At 57.9% G+C, this 22,791-nt stretch overlaps 1 protein-coding gene across 1 annotated transcript; it reads left to right on the top strand.

Moving 5' to 3' along the window:
• Positions 1–10,884: 10,884 nt before the first annotated feature.
• PAQR5 (progestin and adipoQ receptor family member 5) lies at positions 10,885–20,164 on the top strand (the record flags this gene model as incomplete). Its single annotated transcript, XM_084268052.1, has 7 exons — positions 10,885–11,080; positions 11,340–11,467; positions 11,570–11,775; positions 12,535–12,661; positions 17,637–17,733; positions 18,241–18,382; positions 19,917–20,164. Exons 1-7 carry the CDS (start codon positions 11,030–11,032, stop codon positions 20,162–20,164), a joined length of 999 nt encoding a protein of 332 aa, XP_084124178.1. The 5' UTR covers positions 10,885–11,029.
• Positions 20,165–22,791: the final 2,627 nt, after the last annotated feature.

The following is a 22,791-nucleotide window of genomic DNA, read 5'->3' as shown; positions in this document are numbered from 1 at the left end:
ACACAGAGGCACCCACACAGCCCCCTCCCCCCCCAAACCACGCTTCCCCTCTGACCAGCCAGTCCTGGCTGCAAACCCAGCCTCACATTCCTCCTGAGTGTTTCCTCCTTCCTTTCTTTTTTTGCCCATTTTGGATTTGGAGAATCTAGAGAGACTCAACCTGTCCCAGGGACCCTGCTTTGGCAGGGGGTTGGACCCAGTGATACCTTGAGGTCCCTTCCAACCCCTGTGGTTCTGTGACTCTCTGGGTGCTGCTGAAGCCGTGGGATCGGTGCCTTATGGAGGCCACAATTTCCTCTTTGTTTTTTAATTTTTTTTTTCTATGTTTATTATTAAGAATGGAAAGTTTTTCAGTTCCAGAACTGCTGGTCTGTCGGTGCTTCAGGAGGGTCAGCTGGATGGGGGAGCCCTGAGGTGCAGGTTGCTCAGACCACCTTGTCCTTATCATCTCCATCACCTTTCCGTTGGCCTTAGCACACCCATGGAAACCAACCCATCCACTGGTTGTAGACTGAAGAGCCTTACCACAGGGACATGTTTCCTAGGGACCCTGCTGTGGCAGGGGGTTGGACCCAATGAGCTCTTGAGGTCCCTTCCAACCCCTGTGGTTCTGTGACTCCTCCTGCAGTGTCACCTTTTTGCCTGAGCATCACTGGACGTTGGTCCCTGTATCCTCACCCCAATTCACTCACGGTGGGTTTCATTGGTTGGGTTCCAGCCTTCAGCCTCCCCAAAGTCTTTAGGGACTGGGATCTGTCTGGTCATTCCGTGAGTCTTTCTGTACATAGACTTCACCACCAACACAGTGTGCAGGGGGGTGGGAAACACACATCCAACCCCACAACACAAGCACAACTCTACAAGCGTGGTGGCAGTGCCCTTTATTTCCTTGGCTGTTGTGCAAGACCTTCACCAAGAGCTGCTATTTTCCTTCACCTTGGAATTATACTTTATTTTTTCTACATTTCTATTATTTTACCCTTTTATTTGGGGGGGGTTGGGGGGGTGGGATGTTACATGTGGGCTACACACCATGTGTTAAATATGCAATAAATTGTTTACAGGATGCTCTGGCGAGGGGTAGTCCTTGGTAAAGCTGTACAGCCTTTGCAGCTGAAGCACAATGTGCACACGTTAGTTTTCTACGTGGTGGGATGGGGCTTTTTTTGCAGAGGGAGAGGTTCTACTATGTTTCTATACGACGTAAACACGGAGCAGTGTTTGTGCTTGATGTAAAGCTGCTTTATAAGACTGGAAAATAAAGTTGGTTTTGGGTTTGGGTTATTTTTTTTTATTATTATTATCTTAAAGACAAATGTGGGGTGTTTTCCTTCTCAGAGAATCACAGACTGGAAATGGGCTTAAGCTGCACCAGGTCAGCTCAGATGTGAGGGAAAAGTTCTTCCCTGGCAGAGTTGTGGGGCTGTGGCACAGGCTGCCCAGGGAGGGGGCTGAGTCCCCACCCCTGGGTGTGTTTAACAGATGGGGAGATGAGATGCTCAGGGATCTGGGTCAGCACAGGACAGGAACGGTTGGACTTGATGGGTTTAAAGCTCTTTTCCCAACCTGGGGATTGTGGGATTCCCAGCCCATCAGGAGCTGTTTTGAGCCAGGCACTCAAAAGTTGGAGTGTGGTGGTGGTGAAGTGCCAATGTTCAAAGACTCCTGGCACCCACCAGCTTGATTCTTCAGGACAGTAGATGTTTTATGAGCTCATCAGCTGGATTTGTGTCTCCAAGCACCTTGCCCAGTAGCTCACCTCGGGCTGAGCTGGGGGTTGATGGGATGGAGCGGCTCGTGCCGCTGTCACCGCCACTGCCGAGGGGTTCTGCTCGTGGTGGGGAAGGGGAGGGGTCCCCAGTGGGTTTATCTAGATCCATCTAGATTAATAATCCTGGGAATGCTCCCCAGGCAGCCTCCCTTCAGCAGCATCCCACCTTGGCTCCAGCCCTCACCCTCTGGGGCCCCCTCCCTCAGCAAAGATGCTGCTCCAGAGGGTCCTGCCCAACTTCCCAGCACCGTCTGAGCCTTCCAGGGGCTTTAGGAGAACAGTGCTGATGCACGGAGCAGCTTCCCAGCCCTTCCCAGTGCTGCCCAGTGCTGGGAGACCTAAAGGATGTGGGGACACGCTCCCTGGGGTCAGGTGCCTGTTTGTGAGTGAAATCCAGGCTGAACCTTTCTGGATGGGAAAAGTGGCTTTGAGGAGGATGCTGGGGAAGAGGCTCCTTGTGCACCCAGCTTCAGCACCCGACAAGGATGCTGTGAGGGCTCTGCGCTGGCTGCATCCCACGGTGGTGCCATGGGGACCCCGCTCTGCTCCCCCCAGCACCCCACTCTGCCCCCCCAGCCCCTCCCCTGTGGGCTCTACCCCAAGGCTGATGGTTTCCTCCCTTCTCCCAGCTCTTTTCCCGGTGGGATTACAAACTGCCCCTTGCACAGTGCCCTCAGAGGTACCGAACCAGGCCCCCAAACCTCCCCTGGCCCCCCCAGCCACTCATGAGCAGGCAGACTTGTTCCTCCAAAGACTTGTTTCCACAAAGCCCGTTACCAGGAGAGGGGAAAAACCATTTAAAACCCCAAATGGCATCGCTGAAGTGGGGAATCCCAACCCATTAATTAGACCATAACGAAGCCTTTTCTTTCAACCCCTGTCTTTATCCCCAGCACTGGCAGGGCTTGGCTGGATCTTGTGAAATGCTCCCATATTTCACTGTAGCTTCTTGTTTTCCCTGGGCCTTGTTTGAACAATCAAATGGCAGTAAAAGCAGCTGCTGGGAAGTGCTGCTTCCCCCTGCCCGGGGAGCACAGGGCAGCTGCTGGGTGCTCAGCCAGAGCTGAGCTGCTTACAGGGAATTAAATATTAATGCTGGGTGTTGGCATCTTCAACGCACTGGGCTGTGTCCAGCTGTGCCCAGGGAGGAGGAGGAGGGTGCCAAGGGTGGTGAGGAAGGGCTGGGAGTGGTTTTCCCCGTGGAGTCCCGGTGCTCCAGTGAGGGTTGGGATCCTCATCCATGGTGCAGCTCCTGGGCACCCACTTTCCCTCCCCACTGGTTTTCCTCAGGTGCTCTCCTGCCTCTTCCCTCTGCTCCCTGCAGCCTCTCTGCAGCATCCCCCAGTATCCCTGCAGCATCCCCATAGCATCCCTGCAGCATCCCCATAGCATCCCTGCAGCATTCCCTCAGTATCCTTGCAGCACCCCTGCAGCATCCCCCCAGTATCCCTGCAGCATTCCCTCAGTATCCTTGCAGTATCCCTGCAGCATCCCCCCAGTATCCCTGCATCATCACCCCAATATCCCTACAGCATCCCCCAGCATCCCTGCATCCTCCCCCCAGTATCCCCTCAGTATCCCCGCTCCCAGCTGGGGCTGCCGTCCCCCCACACCCTCCCAAAACACAGGCAGTCATGGCAGCAGCGACACATTCCTCCATCTCCATCCATCCCCCTGCAAGCAGAGCGTGTCAGCGTATTCATTTCGTAATTACACAGACTAATTAAGGCAGACTGGAGCCAGAACTGTGTTCCATGAGCTGGGCTGTGCCAGCAGCCAGGGCCAGGGGGCTGGGGGAGTCCTGCTCCCTGTGTGGGACATGCTGGGGTGCTGATTTTGGCCAGACACCCCCCCACACACACCTTTTTCCACCAAGGCTGGGCCAGCCTGGTGCTCTGAGATGCAGAGGTGGGGAAGAGCTGGTGGAGAATGGGGGGAGATGCTGGGGTGAAGCACCCCAGGCTCGGCAGTGAGTGACATGAGGGTGGGGGGCTGCGGTGGGCGCACGGCAGCTGCTGACCCTGATGATGGAGCTGCTGCTGCTGCTAATGGGTTTTTTCTTGTTTGGGGGGGGATGAATTTAAAGTTTCCTGAAGTGCTGGGTCGGTTCCTGTTGCAGCTCAGCTCCTGGAGCGATCCCACCGCACAGCAACACCGTCTGACCCCCGCCGAGGCCGCCTGCCTGCACCCATCCTGCCTGCACCCATCCTGCCCTGCTGCTCACGACCACGCAGCCAGATCCTCTGGTGCCCAGGGACCTGCCCGTGGGTCCCACTGCCACCTGGCATCAACACCCACCAAGGACAGGGGGGCTGTGGGATGTGCTGCAGCCCCAGCTCGCCTATGGACAGCTCGGCATTCCAGAAGTCAGGCACAGGGTGCTCGGCTCCGGGGTGACCTGAGGGAGCTCAAGGTCTGGAACAGCTCCAGCTCCCAACAACTGACTTCACTTTTAAGGTGGGAAGGGTTGGATGAGATATTGGGGGGAAGTTCTTTGCAGAGAGAGTGGTGAGGGGCTGGAATGAGCTGCCCAGAGAGGGGGTGGGTGCCCCATCCCTGGGGCTGTTCAAGGCCAGGTTGGATGGGGCCCTGGGCAACCTTGTGTAGCTCCAGGCCTGGAGGTTGGGGGCCCTGCCTGTGGCAGGGGGTTGGAGCTCTGTGACCCTTGGGGTCCCTTCCAACCCAGACCATTCTATGATTCTGCGATTCATGGGCAGCAAACTCCCTTTCACCGGGGAAAATAACCCATCCCGGGGCAGTGGGAGAACCTGCCACATCCCTGCCCTGTGGTTGTCACCCTGGGAATCGTTCCCCATTGGTGTTGGCACCAGGGTCATGCCAGGGCTGCAGCCATGGCTGCTGCAAAGGGGATGCTGCCGAAACGGGCACAGAGGGTGCAGCAGGACCCTGGTCCTCCCTGGGCACCCACAAGCACTGAGCTGCCTGGGTGCAGCAGGATTGGGCCCCTGGCAGGGTTTGCTCTGCAGAGGCTGTGGACCGTGAACGACGTGGTGGAGGATGAGATGTGAGTAATTAAACAGGCGGGTTTAGGGCTCAATTAAACATTAACGGGTTCTCCCTTCGCACCTCCCGGCAGCGGCCCCGCAGGGATGCTGTGGGGTTTGGCCAGTGCTCCAGGAGCCCTGTGGCTGGAGTGGCTCCTCTCTGGGATGCCTGGGAGGGATGGGATGAGCTGGGCAGCCCTGGCAAGGTGCCCTTGGTGAGGGGGACAGGACACCCTTTGGCCATGGTGACCCCCTGCCACCCCCGTCGCAGGATTTGGCACTGGCAGTGGTGCCAGGCACCATCACCCATGGGGGTGGGGGACAGAGGGGGCTACGCACCAGGCTGCGGGCAGGGGAAGGGCAGGGGAAGGGCAGAGAGCCCAGAGCATCACCCCTGCCCACGCTGGCTCCTGGTGCTGGGGAATCTGGCACTGGAGTCGATCTGCAGCTGTGGCACTGGGGATGCTCAATCCATTCCTGCAATGGCTTCAGTGTTTCAGAGCAGGTAATGGCTGGACAACCACCCCTCCACCCCCACCAATGCTTGGCCTGCACCCCCAGAGAGATGCTGGGATGTCTGTGCCCAGACTCCCCAGGCAATTTAAAGAATGGTGTGGGGTACAGTCAGTGGGAGAAGTCACCTCCTGGCTTCTGCTGCTCAGGTACAAGCCAAATAAACCCCAGAGAAGGATGAAACCCCCCGTGTGCTGTGCTGGTGGGCTGGGGGTGCAGCCTTGGGTGGGTAGGATGAGCGCTGGAACTCCCAGCATGGGGACCAGGAACCACCAGCATCCCCTTCCCCTTGGGGGGGATATGTCCCCAGGCTGTCCCCGGGCTGTGCAGGGGGATGGTCACATCTCACAGGGTGCAGGGGCACATCTGGGGGTTGCACATCTGTGGGGGCAGCCACACACATCCTCCCCAGGTTGAACATCCCTGGGGACCCCGTCACAGGCTCGCAGCATCCTGGGCAGCCCTTGGCACACACAAGCTGGTGGCGAGGCTCAGGGAGAGCGGTCGGGATGCCAAGCTCAGCACCTCCAGCTTCCCCATCACAGCTGCTGGAGCACCAGTGGAGGGCTGGATCCTTATCCCAGGGTGGAGAACAGGGCTGCAGAACCCAGGGCACCCCACTCACACGGTTGTATTTCAGCTCAATTCCTCCTCCCCAGCAGTGCTGGGATGTTTCTGCCGGTTTGAAACCTGTTGCTGTGGTTGCAGGGAGCTGAAAACACAGGTTTGGGAACATGAGGTTTCCTGGGCAGCTTGGGCACGGACACGGTGCTGGGAAGAACGTCCTGCCAGGCTGGAGGTCGCGCCCGGCACGGGGGCGAAGTACTCGGATGTGAATCTCTCCACTGCTGCCTGGCAGAGCTGCTGCCGGTGCAAATAAAGGCGGGTGGATTATTTGATGGGATTGTCTCAATGATGGTGTAAAACCAACCAGGAGCCATTTCCAAGCCTTTTATTACAGGGCAGCAGCAGGCTCCATCCTTTCCGGCTCATTTGAGCGGTTGTGGCTCATAAACCCGGGCAGGGGAGGGGGTGAGTGTGGAGAATCCACATCTTGGGTCCTGTGGGATGGAGAGAAAAGCAGCGGACGCCCTGGAGATGGTTTAAAACACAGGCTCAGTGCCAAAAACCTGGGGTGGGCAGAGCTGTGGTGGTGTCCTGGCCCGTAGCCCCATGGGGATGGGGGCTGTGGTGGGGTGGAGTGGGTGACAATGTGTGTCCCCCCCACTGCTGGGGTGTTGTGGCATCGCCCACCCTGTGCTCACAGAGTAAATCCTTAATTTTGTGCCAGGTTACTGGCAAGGGGGGGTGGGAAAGCTGCAGGAACAGGGCTGACCCCCCAGGCGCTCAGTTACCCACGACACAGCTCATCCATCCTCCCAGCAGAGCTGAGGTGAAATTGTCTCCCTTGTACTGCCTGGGGATGGCTTTGCTTTCTTCAGCCGAATTATGAGGTGTCTATAAACCCAGCCCTGCGTGGTGAGCACCGGCTTTTGCGGGCAGCATCCATCCCTGCATCCCTGGAGCATCCCTGCCGGGACAAGATCATCCCGACCTCACCCCGGTCTGCAGATGGTGATGCTGCTTGTGGTCGCAGAGGTCGTGGGGGTTTTGGTTTTGCTGGTGGGATCTGGCCCTCAGCATGGGGGCTGCTTCGTGAAGGAACTCGTTACTGGACCCACTGGTTCCAAGTGCTTGAAGAGGGGGGAGTGGTGCCCACCCAGCGACTTGCAGCCCTCAATCCCCGGCTCTGCTCCCATGCTGGGAAGTGTGTTACCCCGGCTGCAGCAGAACCACTCACTGGCTTTACTGGGGAGAAGAGGGGGAAACACACCCGGGCTGGCAGCAGGCATCACTGTGGGGAGGGACAGTGGCTCCAGCAGCCTCGGGGACCCAGTCACCCATCCATCTGCCATCCTCTATCCATCCAGGACCGGCGATAGAACCCCCCTCAGTTTGGGAGCACATCCCTCTCCATCTACGGGGAGGAGGGGGTAACTTTATGCTCTCCTTGGAGACAGTGAAGCAACTTCGGGCTGTTTCCCAGTATAAATACCAGAGGGTCCCGGAGCTGAAGATGCACCAGGCGGCTCTGCACACCCACATTTTTCCCTGCCCTTACTCCATGTCCTCGCAGCCCTGGCGAAGGGAACCCTGAGCGCTCCCAGCGCCTTTGGCCACGGTTATTTCCGGTTTTATTTTGTTGCCTTTTTCCTGTTCCACGACAAGACGAGCCAGAATTAATTTGCTCCTAATCTGGGAAAGCAGCCGGCGCCACTGACCTCCTCCGTGTCCTTTCCCCCACCCCCCCACCCCATCCCTTCCCTGAGCCTGGCCAGGACGTGTGGGCACCATCCGACTCCGGGTACCGGCAGCGAGTGGGGTTTTGGGGCAGAGCCTCTCTCCCTTGTTGCCCTTCCTGACAGCTTCGGCAAACCTGTCCCAGCCCGTTCGCTCGGCTGCCTCCACCCCAGCCCTGCTCCCAGCGCTCGGCCATGCGGGCTGTGTTTGTACACAGATGAGTAATACGCCCGCCCGGAGCCAGCGCCGCCGACAACGCAGCATCCGACCCAGCCCCGCTCCTGGGAGCAGAGCCGTAAGTACAGGCAGCTCTGCTTTTTCCTTACTCCCCGCCTTCCCATCCCCAAATCTCTGCGGCTTGCTGGCTCTTCACGCTTGCCTGGGGGATGCTGAGGGGGTTTGCGCATCCTCAGCCCCCTCGTGGGTCCACAGCGGGACTTTCCCGGGTGCGCCGTGGGAATGGCGAAGGTGGGAAAAGAGCTGGGTGTGATGCGGGGTGGCTGCTTCCCCCTGGCCCTCCCTCCAGTAGGCCACCGGGAAGGGAATTCGTGGAAGTTTCTCCCAGCGGGGCTTAGGAGCGGGGATGAGGAGCTGGGACAAGGCCGTGCCCCCCGAGGAGGGTGGGTGGGAGCGCTGCTGGGGCTGGCAGAGCTCTCCAACACGTGCCCGGGACACACTGATGTATTTTGGGGGGGGGGGAAGCCTTAAGCTCACTCGTACGGCTGGTCCCGGATCCCAGGCAGATCCCAGCAGCCACCCGCAGCAATAACAACCTCCTTCCTACAAAGCCTCCCTTGTTCTGCTGGAAAAGGTCTCGGCACGTCCCGTGCTGCTGACTCCGGGTGCCGGAGCGCTGGCGGGAGCCCGGCCGCTGCCATCGCGGCCCAACCCGCCCCTGTCCTCCAGCCACCCTCTGAAAGTCAGAGGAGTTAATTATTAACGGCTAAACCACTTTTCCCCTCCATCCGAAGGCACAGCGATGGGAGAGCTGGCATCCCCACGGGGCTCCGTGCGCGGCTGAGGGGGGGATGAGGAGGAGGAGGAGGAGGAGGAGGAGGAAGAGGTGTGTTTGCAGCCAGCTGGGTGCGCTGGCTGCACTCCCAACCTGCTGTTGGCAAAGGAACCTGTTAGCAGAGGTCATGGCTGTGATGTTTCCCCCCCACACACACACACACCCCATCCCTCATCCCATGCCGGGAGCTCTGCTCCCCGGGTGGAAAAAGTCATCTGGAGGAGGAGGAAAACACGGGGCCGCAGGGTGTGCCCGGGCTGCTGCTGCTCCCCGCAGCGCCGGTGACTCATTTCGCTCTTAAAAATACAAATTCTTGGTTCAGGCTGGGCCCGGCGCTTCCCACGTCCTTCCGTGGGGCGCGGGGGGGGGGGGTGTGTGTGGGGGGGGATGGATGACGGGCTCCCCGCTTCCCACGCGGGTCGCCCCCCAACTAGGGGGCGGGGGGGTCCCGTCCAAGGGCTCTTTGGAGATCAGGGCTCCGGCGCCCTGCGGCGTGCCTTCGCCAGGAGCTCGCCCTGCTTCCGTGGCTGCACCCAGATAAAGGGCATGATTTCCCTCCCATCCCATCCTCACCCTCATTTGTGTTGATGTCGGTGGTGCGGCGGGGACGGGGAGAGGCAGAGCCCTGCGCCGGGCTGCCCTTTACCTCTGGGGCATGCAAATGACCAACGGCAGAGCTCCCTCCCTGCCCACCAAGCGAGCCCTCCGGCTGGGATCTGAGCCTTCTGGCTGGGTCCAGACCCCTCCAGCCAAGTTCAGAGCCCTCCAGCTGGGTCCTGAGCCCTCTGGCTGGGTCCTGAGCCCTCCAGCCAGATTTGGAGCCCTCCAACCACATCTGGAGCCCTCCAGCCAGGTCTGGACCCCTCCAGCCGGGTCCAGACCCCTCCAGCCACATCCGGAGCCCTCCACCTAGGTCTGGACCCCTCCAGTCAGCTCCAGAGCCCTCCAGCCAGCTCCAGACCCCTCCAGCCAGGTCTGGACCCCTCCAGTCAGCTCCAGAGCCCTCCAGCCAGCTCCAGACCCCTCCAGCCAGGTCTGGACTCCTCCAGCCACATCCAGAGCCTCCCGGATCCACTGCAAGGATAAGGTCCCTTTCACCCCTGGAATACTGAGGGGATCACAGGGGGGCTGCAGCCTCCGCGCAGCTTGGAGCCATCGGGCCGGCGCTACCACAGCCAAGGGGGAAAAAAAACCCTCTGGGGATTGAAGTGTAATCTTTAACTCCAGGCATTTCCAATTTCCCTGGGTTTATTGCTCTCTTGCCTCGTTAACTTTTTGCCTCCTGCTCACCGCCTCCCAGCCACCTCCCTCTCTCCCGGTGCTCCCTGCGCACCGCGGCCCCGGCGGCATTTTGCTCCAGTCGGTTTGTACCGGAGCTGCTCGGCCAGGTAGAGGATGGGTGGGGAGGAAGAGAAGGGGAAGATGAAGGGCAAAGCCAGGGAAGGGCAGCCAAGGGCTTTAGTTGGGATTGGTGAGTCTCTGCCCAGCACTGGCAATCGGTGCGGCGGCGTGGGGCGACTGAGGTAGCCGGAATGCTACCCCAGGGGTGGGTCTTAGGGGGTGTGTGTGGGTCTTTCTCACTGTTCCCCAGGCTGGGAGGGGTGCAGACACCTCGGGACACCAGTGTGTGGGTTTACACGCTGTAAACTCATGTGACTGAGCCGAGCACGCCGAGCCGTGGGCTGCTGTCTCACCCCCCTCCCCGGCCCGGGCGTCCCTGGCAGGAGGGTGCAGGAGTTAATGAATATTTTTCACCTTTATTTGGCAGGCCAGAGGTGGAGGGGGAAGAGGCAGCACTGCCCGAGACCATTGGTGGGTAAGAGATGGAGATGTGGGGGCTGGAGGGGGGGCTGCGCTGTGGGACTGGGGTGGTCGATGGGGGGAGTGGGCAGAAGTGAACAACTGGGTGCTGCCTGGGGCCCTGCGTCCTCCCTGCTTCCCTGAGGGGTCCTGCGGCACCCCACAGCCCCCCAGCCCGTGCCCAGGGCTTTCTGTGTGATGGTGAGGTACTGTGGGGATGGGGATGCTGTCCCTGTGTCCCCCCAGCTCTGCTGGGGTGGTAACGGGGAGTTTCAGACATGCAGCCCTGTCCCCCTGCCCTGCTGCGGGACGGGGAGCAGGGAGGGATCCCCACATCCCCTGCAGAGATGGGTGCTGTCCCCCTTCCCCATGCCATGGCAAACCCCTAAGCCAGGTGTGGGTTTTGCACCCTGTATGGGTACACCATGCCACAGCCCCACGAATGCTCCTCTCTCCCCAGGTCACCCATCCCATTCCCTGGGGAGCGTCTCTTCGGCCGGCACAGGGCAGCCCTGTCCCATCATTTCCCCAGCAGGGTGTGAGATGCAGCCAGGAGCAGCGTGAGGCAGTGCTGGGGCTCGTCCCCACCCGAAAACACCCCTTGGAGCCGGAGCCCCAACCTCTGCGATGCTGAGCCTCAAGCTGCCCCGGCTGCTCAGCATCAACCAAGTGCCTAAGGTCAGAGAGGAGCTTTTCTTCCCCAAACTCGAGGCTCGGTGGGGTTTTGGGAGGTGACAGATGGGAGCAGCACCCCAGGCCTTCTCGACCCCCTCAGCACAGCGCTCTGCCCCTCCCTTGGGACCACCTCCCACGGTGGGGGGATGCGGCTATGTCCCCGCAGCAGGGTGCTGGGTCCTGACCCATGGGCACCCTCCCTTTGGCAACCTTCCTCCTCCTCCTCCTCCGACTGCCGCCGGTGCCAGCCTTTGCCTTGCAGGGGTACCGGGAGCAGGGGATCCTCTTCGGGTACCGCCCCCCCAGCAGCTCGGCCGCAGACTGTCTCCTCAGCGTCTTCCAAATGACCAACGAGACCCTAAATATCTGGACTCATTTTGTGCCCGCCTGGTAGGGACCCTGTCTTCAGCATCGGCTTCAGCAAGGGGAGCGGGGCTGTGGGAGCAGGGATTGGGGGGGGGTACCCTCACCTTCCTCCCTTACCCTCCACAGGTACTTCGTCTGGATGCTGGTGGGACGGCTGCGGGGGCCGGGGGGCCGGGAGGACCCCCACGCCTGGCCGCTCCTCGCCTACCTGCTGACCTGCTGCATCTACCCCCTCGCCTCCAGCTGTGCCCACACCTTCAGCACCATGTCCACCCGCGCCCGGCACATCTGCTACTTCTTTGACTACGCGGCTCTCAGCATGTACAGCTTGGGTAAGGACGGGCAGGTTGGCAGGGGGCTTGAGGAGGGGTCTCAGGGGGAGTCCCAGCACTGCCCTGGGGCAGCAGGACCTGACAGACAGGGACACATCATGGATGGAGCTGGACCTCAGTGGCTTAGGCAGCTCATACCCATGGGACAAGCAGAAATGAATCACAGAATCACAGAATCACAGAATCTTAGGGGTTGGAAGGGACCTCAAGAGATCATCGGGTCCAACCCCCCTGCCAAAGCAGGCTCCCTATCTCATATTACACAGATAGGCAGCTGCTTGAGTGTAGTTTCTCCTCCTCTTCCTCCTCCTCTTCCTCCTTGGAGTCTGGTGCTTGGGAGGGACTGTAAATCCTCTCTGACACCACCACAAATAATCATTTGAGGCTCTTTCATCCTGGGCAGGCCCAGGATGCTGTGACACACTTTGGTGGTCGGACTGAATGGAATAAGGGGGGAAAATCCTGCTGGGGACCAAACACCTTCGGCAAAATCAGTGGCTCCTCCCCAGGGGTGCGAGCCCAGGGTGAGTGGCAGTGGCAGCCACGGCCTTCTCGTGGCACAACATGCCTCCAGCTCCTTGTGGCAAGGTGTTTGCTCTTTAGGAGTCTGCCTGGTGCTCCCGGACCATCTACCTCCCCATCCACCTTGACTCCCACTGCCTTTTCCCAGTGCCAAGTGAAGGTTCATGGCTGCACCCGTGAGGATGCTGTGGGTGCTGGCAGGACCTGGCGCTGACCCGGCACCTCCTGTACCCGCAGGGTCTGCGCTGGCGTACTCGGCGTACGTGTTCCCAGCAGAGTGGGTGGGCAGCACCTTCCACCACTGCTATGTGCCCATCGCCGTGCTCAACACCGCCGTCAGCACTGGCCTGTCCTGCTACTCCAGGTAAGCAGCCGCCTCAAGTCCCACCTGATGTCAGGAGGGTGATGGGGCCCTGGGACAGGCTGCCCAGAGAGGCTGGGGAGTCTCCTTCTCTGGAGACATCCAAACCCATGATCCTGGGTGTGTTCCTGTGGGATTTAGGCTGGGTGACCCTGAGCTTTGGGGGTGCCTTCCGATGCCCGCTGTGATGCTGCTGCCATGCTGTAAGGCTTTCAGCTACGGCCCACCCCGCGCCGACATGGGCCTCACACTCGGGAAGGGCACAGGGGGACTGATGCTCAGGGCTCGTGTTGCGTGGCGGCACTGGGAGCTTGTGGGTGAGCGTGTGGAGCCAGTGCAGGGAGGCTGAAGGGCAGCACTGGAAGGTGTGTGCCCAGCCTGGCTCCTCTGCCCACGGCCGAGCACACGAGTGGGTCCAAAGGCACGCAGAGCTGTGGGTGTTTGAGTGTTCACATGCGTGTGTTTATGCTTCTGTGTTTGTACACCTGTGTGTTTGTACACATCTGTGTTCCTACTCATGTTTCTACATGTGTGTGTGTGTGTTTCTAACTATGCACGCTTACAGGAGTGTTCCACCTCTGTGTGTTTCTACACATGTGTTTGTTTCTACACGTGTCTTTCTACATGTGTGTGTTTCTATGTCTGTTTCCATGAATGTTTCTACATGTGTGTGTTTCTGTGTTTCTATGTGTGCACTTCCCTGTGTGTCTACGTGTGTGTTTCTACATGTGTGTTCTACCTCTGTGTGTGTGTATACGTGTGTTTCTACATGCCAGTGTTTCTATGTGTGTGTTTCTATGTGTGTTCTACCTCTGTGTGTTTGTACACGTGTGTGTTTCTACATGCCAGTGTTTCTATGTGTGTTTCTATGTGTGTTTCTATGCATGTGTTTCTACATGTTTTCCTATGCGTGTGTGTTTCTACATGTGTGTGTTTCAACATGTGTTTCTATGTGTATGTGTTTCTACTCATGTTTCTACGTGTGTGTTTCTATGCCTGTGTCTCTACATGGTTTTCTATGCATGTGTGTTTCTGTGTGTGTGCTTGTGTGTGTTTCTAGATGTGCTTCTACACATGTTTATTTCTATGTGTGTGCTTCTACATGCGTTTCTATGTGTGTGTGTGTGTTTCTCCATGTGTTTCTGTGTGTGTTTCAATACATGTGTGTCCCTACACATGTGTGTCTCCACACGTGTACCGCAGCCATGCAGAGGGGGACCCTCCACCCCCCTGCAGCCACCTCCCCCTTCCCGAAGCAGGAGCAGCGCTGGGCCCCGTGGTGTCACGCTGGCTGCGTGGGGACGACTGTCTGGCCCACCCTGCCTGCCTGAGGCAGCGGCTGGCAGCTGGACACGCTCCATGCTGGACTCCCAGCCGGACGGGCTGTCCTTACCCAGCCCACGCACCTCCCCGCAGGCTGCGAAGGCCCCGCGAGAGGCCTGAGCCGCTCGGTGTCAGCCCTTCCTTCCGCCTCCGAGCCTCTGGGGACTTCAGGGGGTTGTTCCTGGGTCCCTGGGACCTTCACATCACCCTGAGGATGGTTGGGGGAGTTTCCTGGGTCCCTGGGACCCTCCTGGCAGGGTGCCGTGCTCCGTGCTGCTGCCTCAGCTGGAAGAAAGATGCTCCCAAGGCCCAGGGAATTCCCCTGCGGCAAGCGAGGGGCTGCTGCTGGGTGCATGGAGCTGAGCATCCCCCGGGTCTTTCCGGAGAGGGACGTGCCGAGCTCCTAAAATTCCTTAGAGACCCTTGCAGATTCACCCTTGTGGATTTACTCACCTTTTGAACTGTGGTTTACTCCCTGGGGTGGATCCGGACCCATCCATGGTATTACTTAGGTAGGACAGCCAGCTCAAAGGATCTCTCCCGGATCACTCCATGGATCTTGAGAGTTTGGGCTTGGAATTTTCTCCTTACATTCCTCATTTCTTCCTGTCTCTCTTCCTCCCCTCTTTATTTGTGTCTTGTGCATCTCTTCAGTGCCTCATTAGACGGGCTTAGCAAACGAAGCTCCCTGAGCCTGTGCTAATCCTAGCACTTCCCACGCCACGCTAATGCTTAGGAGCTATCGGCAACTTGGGATCAGTTCCGGATTAATTTGGATTGCTTCCAAAAAATATCATTCTCCAGATGCAAATTAGCCGGCATTGTGTGTCCCCCCCCACTACAAACCTGTAAGTACAGCTCCACAGGAAACACACAGCCATCACCATGGGGCAGAGCAGCAGTTCTCAGCCGTTGGAGGTGTAAACCCTCCAAATTTAGGCTTAAAAATGAAAATATGGGCAAAAGATCCCTGGGAGAGCTGGAATACTGAGTGCCCCATGGCAGCATGGGCTGGTGATGCTGCTGGTTTTGCCCCATGGTGGTGAGCTGAGAATGAGCCCCATCACAAGGATGGATGTCCAGGGCTTGTGTTTGCCCTGGGGATAGTAGTGCCCTGGCATGCTGGGCTGCTGGCATCCCTCTGCACCCGTGTGTGTGCCCATCTCCGCTGCATGTGCCACCCCCGTCCGAGTCCCTGTCTATCCATCTGTCTCTCTCCCCTCTCTCCTCTCATGGGTCGAGGCCGGTGGGGCTGTGGAGGACGAGGGTCCGTGGGTTTGCACCCACCTCTGCCATGTGGAAGTGGCTTGTGCCAGGCGTGCATGCCGGGTGCTGGAGCCACAGCGGGTTGGAAATGGGGAGACATGGGGGCTGGCCACCCCCGAGACCCCCGTGATACCGCTGGGGTCCCCCCATTCCCTACCGCAGGCCCTGCTCCCCAGTTGCATCGGCTTTGGCATCCCCCTCCCCACCCAAAACGTCCCTCTGAGGCAGGGGGAGGTCGGAAGGGAGTGGACCCGAAACCGAATTGTGCAACAGGTGGTGATGCCACCGAGCCAGGTGTGTTCGGAGGGGACCTGCCCCGGCACTCCTGCTCCTGCCCGGCTCGCACAGGGCACAGCAATGCTGCCGGGGCTGCTCTGCCAACCGCACCCTGGGCAGGGCTGCAGGAGGAGCCGGGAGGGTCCGGGGCTGCCTGGGACTGGGGTCACCCCAGGGGAGAGGTGAGCCCTGCACCCAGCCCTTTCAGAGCAGTTCGGGCTCAGGATGTCAGCGCTGGGCCACCTAAACCCGGCTGATCTTCTGCTCCGGGGCCAAACCTGGTGGCAGAGGGATGCTCAGCATCCCACGGGAAAGATCCATGGGAGTCCATGGGAGTGTGGGCTCATGCAGAGGGGGATGTGGAGGGGTGAGGGAGGCAGGGACTTGCTGTGGGGCAGCTGAGGGAAGGTGTTTGCTAAGCTGCCAGACCGAGTTTAATCCGCTTCTCAGGAGAACTCTCCCATCCGGGAGGGCTGATGGATGAGTCAGCAGCAAGGATTTCAGCTGGTTGGGTTCTGCATCCTTTGGCCTCCAACACTGAATTGCCAAACGGGTACAACATGTGTGGGTGGAGGGAAGTAAGTGTGTCTAACCCTTCCACGGTGCTGTATAGAGAGCATCCGACCGCATCCCTCCCTCCAATGCAGGATTCTTTCGTGCTTGAGGATTTGGCATCTCCCTGTGGACATGGAAAGCCTGCATGGGCTTCTCAGGAGGAGAGTGGAGCACGCTTGGACTCTGCTGCATCTTAAGCCATCCTCTGGGAATAGGACACTATCCCTGGGGTTACCTCATGCCTGGCCCTGCGTGCCGGCTGTGGGAACAGGGGAGAGCAGGTCGGGTGGGTAGAAGAAGGGGAACACGTGGAGGGGTGAGTGCAGCACCTTGCAGCAGCAGGGAGTGGGATGAGGGTACGGCACCGGGTGGGTGATTCCATGGTAGGAAAAGGCAGCAGGAATCCCACGGAGGTACAGGAGGACTCGGAGCAGGAGGCATCTTCGGCATCATCACAACATCTTCTGAATGAGCTGTGGGTCATGGTGGAAGGCCCCTTGGACAGGGAGGTGGTTGTCCCTCTCTGCTCTGCCCTCGTGAGGCCCCATCTGGAGTCCTGTGTCCAGAGCAGGGGCCTCAACACAAGAAATCTGTGGGACAGTTGGAGAGGGGTCAGAGGAGCCACAAAGATGATCAGAGGGCTGGACCAGCTCCCCTACCGAGAGAGGCTGAGGGAGCTGGGCTGGTTCAGCCTGGAGAAGAGAAGGCTGTGGGGGGACCTCACTGCAGCCTTCCCGTCCCTGAAGGGAGCAGAGGAACAGGAGGGGAATCAGCTTGTTAAAGGGCAGAGACTGGCAGGACAAGGGGGATGGAGTGAAGCTGAAGGAGGGAAGGGCTAGATGAAATATTAGGGGGAAGATCTTTGCAGAGAGAGTGGTGAGGGGCTGGAATGGGCTGCCCAGAGAGGGGGTGGATTCTTCATCCCTGGGGGTGTTCAAGGTCAGGTTGACTGGGGCCCTGGGCAGCCTTGTGTAGCTTCAGGCCTGGAGGTTGGTGGTCCTGCCTGTGGCAGGGGGGTTGGAGCTCTGTGGTCCTTGGGGTCCCTTCCAACCCAGACCAGTCTGTGATTCTCTGATGTCTAAGAGAAGCGGTGCTACAGCTCCATTAGCAAACAGTGCTGACGGCAGCCTGGCTGCTGCAGCACCTACAAACCCTTCCAGACCAAAGCAGATGTGTTCTCCTTGGGACTGCTACACTCAGAAAACTGGGATTCAATCCCAGGAGTGGAAATCTCAGTGCAAAACAACTGCTGGGGCAGCAGCTGTTTGAAAACCGGCTCCGTTCTCGCTGCTGATGGGTGACGGTTAAATGAGTGACAATTAAAGCAGCAAAAACAGCCCCTGGCAGTGTGGTGTGCAAAAGGTTTTCAGAGAGGGCATCCCTAAATCTTCCCCCCCTGCAAGCCCAGGGTTCAGCCAGGGAAGGTCCCACCACGTGAGCTGCTGGGGGATGTATCCACAGCGTCTGTACCGCAATCCATAGACCCCAGCAAACCATGGACAAACAGCTTCACCCGCTGTGCTGGGCCACAGGAAACACCTTCTCTGTTTTTCTCTAGGTTTCTGGAGGTGGAGCAGCCCAGGTTCAGCAAGGCTTCCCGCACGCTGGCCTTTGTGTACCCATACCTCTTCGACAGCATCCCCCTCTTCTACAGGGTACGGCTCCGACGGGCCCCGCTTACAGTGCCAAGACTCGTGCTTGCTGCAGGGTTGGGAATATCAGCTGCTTATCTCAGGCTGAGGATATTTGGGAAAACATGCCAGCCCTTTAAATTTTGAGCTTTGTTGGGGTTTTTTAAAAGGAAAACAAACTCTGGCAGGATAAGAGCTTTGGTTGTTTTTTCCTGCACCTATTGAGAGGCAGAGCCCTTCCACTTCAAAGCCTGGGCTGGAAAATTACTGCCTTGGAAAGCTGTGTGTTTTCCAGGTCCTAAAATGGAGCAGGGTGGGAATTTTGCTGCGGGGAGGTGTAAGGACAGGAGGTGCAGGGCTGGGAGTTGCATGGAATGGAGGTGGCAGAGCCCTGGGTCCTGCCCAGCCTGCCCTATGGTCGGGTGATGGACAGCTGGAGATGATGGTGGGAGCTCTGGGAATGGCAGCACCTCCCTTAGAAATGTCTTGTTCCCCTCTCTCCCCTGCACGGACACCCCTCTGCTGCTGCAGTTCTACCAGTGTGCAGCAGAGAGCTGCACGGAGGCTGCCATCCTGGTCCACTACAAGCACACCATCCTTGCCTTCCTCACTTGCTTCATCTTCGCCAGCCACCTGCCAGAGCGGCTCGCACCAGGACACTTCGATTACATAGGTGAGTGCCAGTGGGGTGAGTTGCCATTGTTGTCCCAGTATTTTCAGGAAGGACAGGGACTCCCCAGAGGCTATAATCCATTTCCCTCTGGAAATTCAAGATGGACTTTACTGTATGAGGTGCAGCAGTCATAGAATCATAGAATCATAGAATCACAGACTGGGCTGGGTTGGAAGGGACCCCAAGGATCGCAGAGCTCCAACCCCCTGCCACAGGCAGGGCCACCAACCTCCAGGTCTGGAGCTACACAAGGCTGCCCAGGGAAAGTCCTGCTGAGGCACAGTGGGAACAGCTCTGGGAATGTGCTGCTTCCAAAACACCACATGGAGGGTTTTTGGGCTGGGGAAAGTGCTCCTTTCCCATGCATGAAACTATCTCCTCTGGCACGGTGGTGCCATGGCCGGGCAGGGCAGGAGTGACTGGTGAGGATGCAGGATGGCAGACCCAGCCACATCAGGGTTTTCCCTCTCCCTGTGCCACGCCGTGCTCAAGCGCCTGTGCCGGGACGGCAGCAGTGAGCTGCTCGTGCCCCGTTCCATTAGAACTCTCTGTGTGCTGCTGGCACGGTGGGAACAGCCACCCAAATCCCCACCGGTGTTCAAAAGCAGGATGCCTGGAGGCAAAGAAAAGGCTGGGAGGAGTGGCTGACACGCAGGAACACTGCGCTGCCATCCAGAGAGACCTGGACAGGCTGGAGAGCTGGGCAGGGAGAAACAGGATGAAGTTCAACAAAAGCAAGTGGAGAGTCTGGCACCTGGGAAGGAACAACCTGTATCAGTACAGGCTGGGGGGGAGCTGCTGGAGAAGAGCTCAGTGGAGAAGGACCTGGGGGTGCTGGTAGATGACAGGGTGTCCATGAGCCAGCAGTGTGCCCTGGGGGCTGAGAGAGCCAATGGGATCCTGGGGGGCATCAGGAGGAGTGTGGCCAGCAGGTCAAAGGAGGGGATCCTCCCCCTCTACTCTGCCCTGCTCAGGCCCCACCTGGAGTGTTGTGTCCAGTTCTGGGCTCCTTGGTATAAAAAAGACAGGGATCTCCTGGAGAGAGTCCAGAGGAGGCTACAGAGATGATGAAGGGCCTGGAGCATCTCCCCTGTGAGGAAAGGCTGAGTAAGTTGGGACTGTTCAGACTGGAGAGAAGAAGACTAAAGGGGGACCTAATTAAAGTCTATAATTATCTTAAGCAGGGGATGCAGGGGGAATCAGACACTTTTCAGTGTCTGTGGGGACAGGACAAGGGGCAATGGCTGCAAGTTGGAGCACAGGGAGTCCCACACCAACATGTGGAAGAACTTTTTCCCAGTGAGGGTGAGGGAGCCCTGGGACAGGCTGCCCAGGGGGTGTGAAGTCTCCATCTCTGGAGAGATTCCAGCCCCGTCTGGACGCCTATCTGAGTGATATGTCCTGGGGAGCTGCTCTGGCAGGGGGGTTGGACCCGATGATCTCTCGAGGTCCCTTCCAACCCCTCCAATCCTATGATTCTGTGATTCCATGCAGAAGGTCTGCTGTTCACTAAAGCCCCTCTGCCTCCTTGCAGGACACAGCCACCAAGTTTTTCACGTCTGCGGGGTCGTCGGCACGCACTTCCAGATGGAAGCCATCATGATGGATATGGCCCAGCGGCGCGACCGCCTTCTGCCCACCTCACTCCTCCCCTCCTCCCTGCAGACCCTGGGGTGGATGGGCATCAGCGTGGCCACGAGCCTGGCTGTCATCGGGCTCTGCTCCATGTCCCTGCGCTTCATGCCAGAGCCTCTGCAGCGAGAAAAACCCCACGGGCATTAGGCTTTGGGTACAGGGGGTGTGGGTGCCCAGCTCCTTGGGGAAGGTGGTGGTGGGGGATGGCATGGGTGAGGAGGGGTTTTGTTCTCCTGTGCTCCCTGAGGAAGCATTCCTAGAAACCTTTCTCCGGAGCGAAACGTCATTGCACTGGGTTTTGTACATAGAGCTTCAAAGCTGGGGACAGACCCCGAGATGCTTTTAATTGAGCCGCTGTTTCACTGCAAGGGATATCCCAAATCATCCTAACTTTTGTTATCTGTAAGAGGGGGACAAGTGCTAATACTTTCCAAAGCAATAGGCATTCATCAGGGCTGCCTTACAGAGGGGACAGGGAAGGGGTGATGCTGCTTGCAGGGCGGCACAGGCGTCCTTCTCCCCACCTGAGACCCACAGCTAAGGCTCCTTGGTGAAGGCACGAGCCAGGGCTCTCCCAGGGCTCCCTAACTATGGTTTTCTTCTTGCTAGTGGCATTATTTAGGGGGTTAAACCCTCAAATACCCATGTTACACAGCCTTAACACTAAACCCAAGTGCCTGTGTTTTAAATTCAGCTATTTTTAACCCCTAGCCAGAAAGACTTGCTCTAGAAGAACTCTCCATGGGTTGTTCTTCCAGGACAGTGCTTATCCCCCTGCCCCAGCCCTTTCCTCAATTCCGGTGCATAGGTGAGTCCTGGGGAATTACTTCCCATGGGAGAGCTGAGCTCTTGCCTGTGATCCGACTGCCCAGCAGCTGGCACAGCCCCGAGCATGGGAAGCACCATCCTCCCTCCTTGGACTAGGTGTCTCCATCGTCCTGGGCTCCTTCTCCAACCTCAACTGTGGCATCAAACATTAACAGAGGAAGAACTTCCCTTCCAAGCTTTGCCTTGTACTGAGTGTTCACCATGGGCAGCTGGGCTGGTGGGAAAAGGTGTTTGATGCCTTGTTGAGGGTGCTGAGGAATTCCTGACTGCAGCATCCAGGGATCCTCTCCTGGGTGTTGCTGGAGGCAGGATGCTGGAGCTGTGGTCTGAGAGCAGGACTCGGGGTAGAGCTGTTCCCTCCACGCCTCTGGAGCTGCTGTGTTTCCCTTCAGGAGTCTGTAGGATGGGGCTGTGAGGGGGAGAGTGAAGCAAGGAGTGGGGGGTCTGCACAGCGCAGGGGTGTGAGCACTGTGGGCTGAAAGGCAGGGTAGAGAACAGTGGAGCAGCTCGTGTGGGGGGGTCAAACCCACATCACTGTAAAGCATTTCCAGGGTTAGACCTCTGCCCCACCCCCAGCCCTGTGCCCTGGCTGCTGCTCCTGGCTTTCCTTTGCTGGATTTTCCAAGGAGAAGCACGGGGAGGTCTCAGCCTGGTCCGGGAGGCAGCTCATGGGGACAGCTTGGCCAGTGGCTCCAGCCACTGAGGTTGTCACATCAGATTTGCCTAATACCACGTGGGAGGTACAGGAAGGTGTGATGCAAAGATTTCTGCTGGGGGAAATTATCAAGCTCCTTGATAATCATACGGGTGTATAACTTGCTTTGTGGATAATTACCTCTCTCCAGGTATAACTGATGCACTTTTGAGTGACGATGCAACGGCTCGTTAAACATATTATGGGATGAATGAGTCTGCTGAGAAACAGCTTTCTCTGGAAAGCTGACCAAGATCTATGTTAATATTTATAAGCACTGGAACGTGATTGTTTCTTTGATGGTTTTATTTCATTAAAAGAGGAAACTAATATAACTATCCCACTGAGAGATGCTAGCCTGGTCTGGACAGTCTCCTGAACACGGATCACTTCTGAGCTAACTGCTGAGAGCCACCAAGCTCCTTTACCTTGTGTGCATCCTGGTGGGGCTGGGGAGGAATCGGGCTCTGGGTGGAGTCTGGAGAACTGACATGAACCCTTCTATATTTTTCCTGGGTTGTTTGACTTTTGAATTTGGGAAGCCCTCTCATCCTCTTCAGCTGGAATTATCTGTAGGAAAACTACATTAAAAACCCATGAGATTTATTTATATGCGACTGCAATCCCTCTGGGTCCTGCAGTGCTTCACATGGCCCCTTCGCTGGGCACATACCGTACACACTGACCCAGGCAATGTTTGATCTTGAAGCAGCGTGGGTCAGCCAGATTTCTTGTCCAGCTGGAGATGGGCCTTCCAAAAGCTGTTCAGTGTGCTCAAGTTTAACCACATCAGTAAAACTCGTTGTCAGATTGTTACAAGGAAGTGCTCTGGGGTATTAGTTCGTTGGAAGGGGTTGTTTTGCTGGGTGCCTGTGTCTGGTCCAGGGTAAATCTCAAACAGAACTGCTCATTTTATGTCTAAATCCCAGAGAACATCGCTCACCTGCTCTTCAGCCATGGAGGTTTTACTGTGCTGATGGACTGAGCACATATAAGAGATTTTTAGGTCTATCACAGTATGCTTTGTGTTGGAAGGGACATCAGAGGTCATCTAGCTCCAACCCCCTTCCACGGGCAGGGACACCCTCACTAGCCCAGGGTGCCCAAAGCCCCATCCAACCCGGCCTTGAACCCTGCCAGGGATCCAGGGGCAGCCCCAGCATCTCCAGGCACCTTGTGCCAGAGCATCACCACCCTCAGAATAAAGAATTTCTTCCTCACATCTAACCTACCTCTGCCCTCTTCCAGCTTG

The sequence above is a fragment of the Gallinula chloropus genome, assembly GCF_964237585.1.
Source record: "Gallinula chloropus genome assembly, chromosome: 9".
Classification (NCBI taxonomy): Eukaryota; Metazoa; Chordata; class Aves; order Gruiformes; family Rallidae; genus Gallinula; species Gallinula chloropus.
The sequence above is the reverse complement of the archived record's forward strand: the minus strand, read 5'-3'. Positions and strand labels throughout refer to the sequence as shown.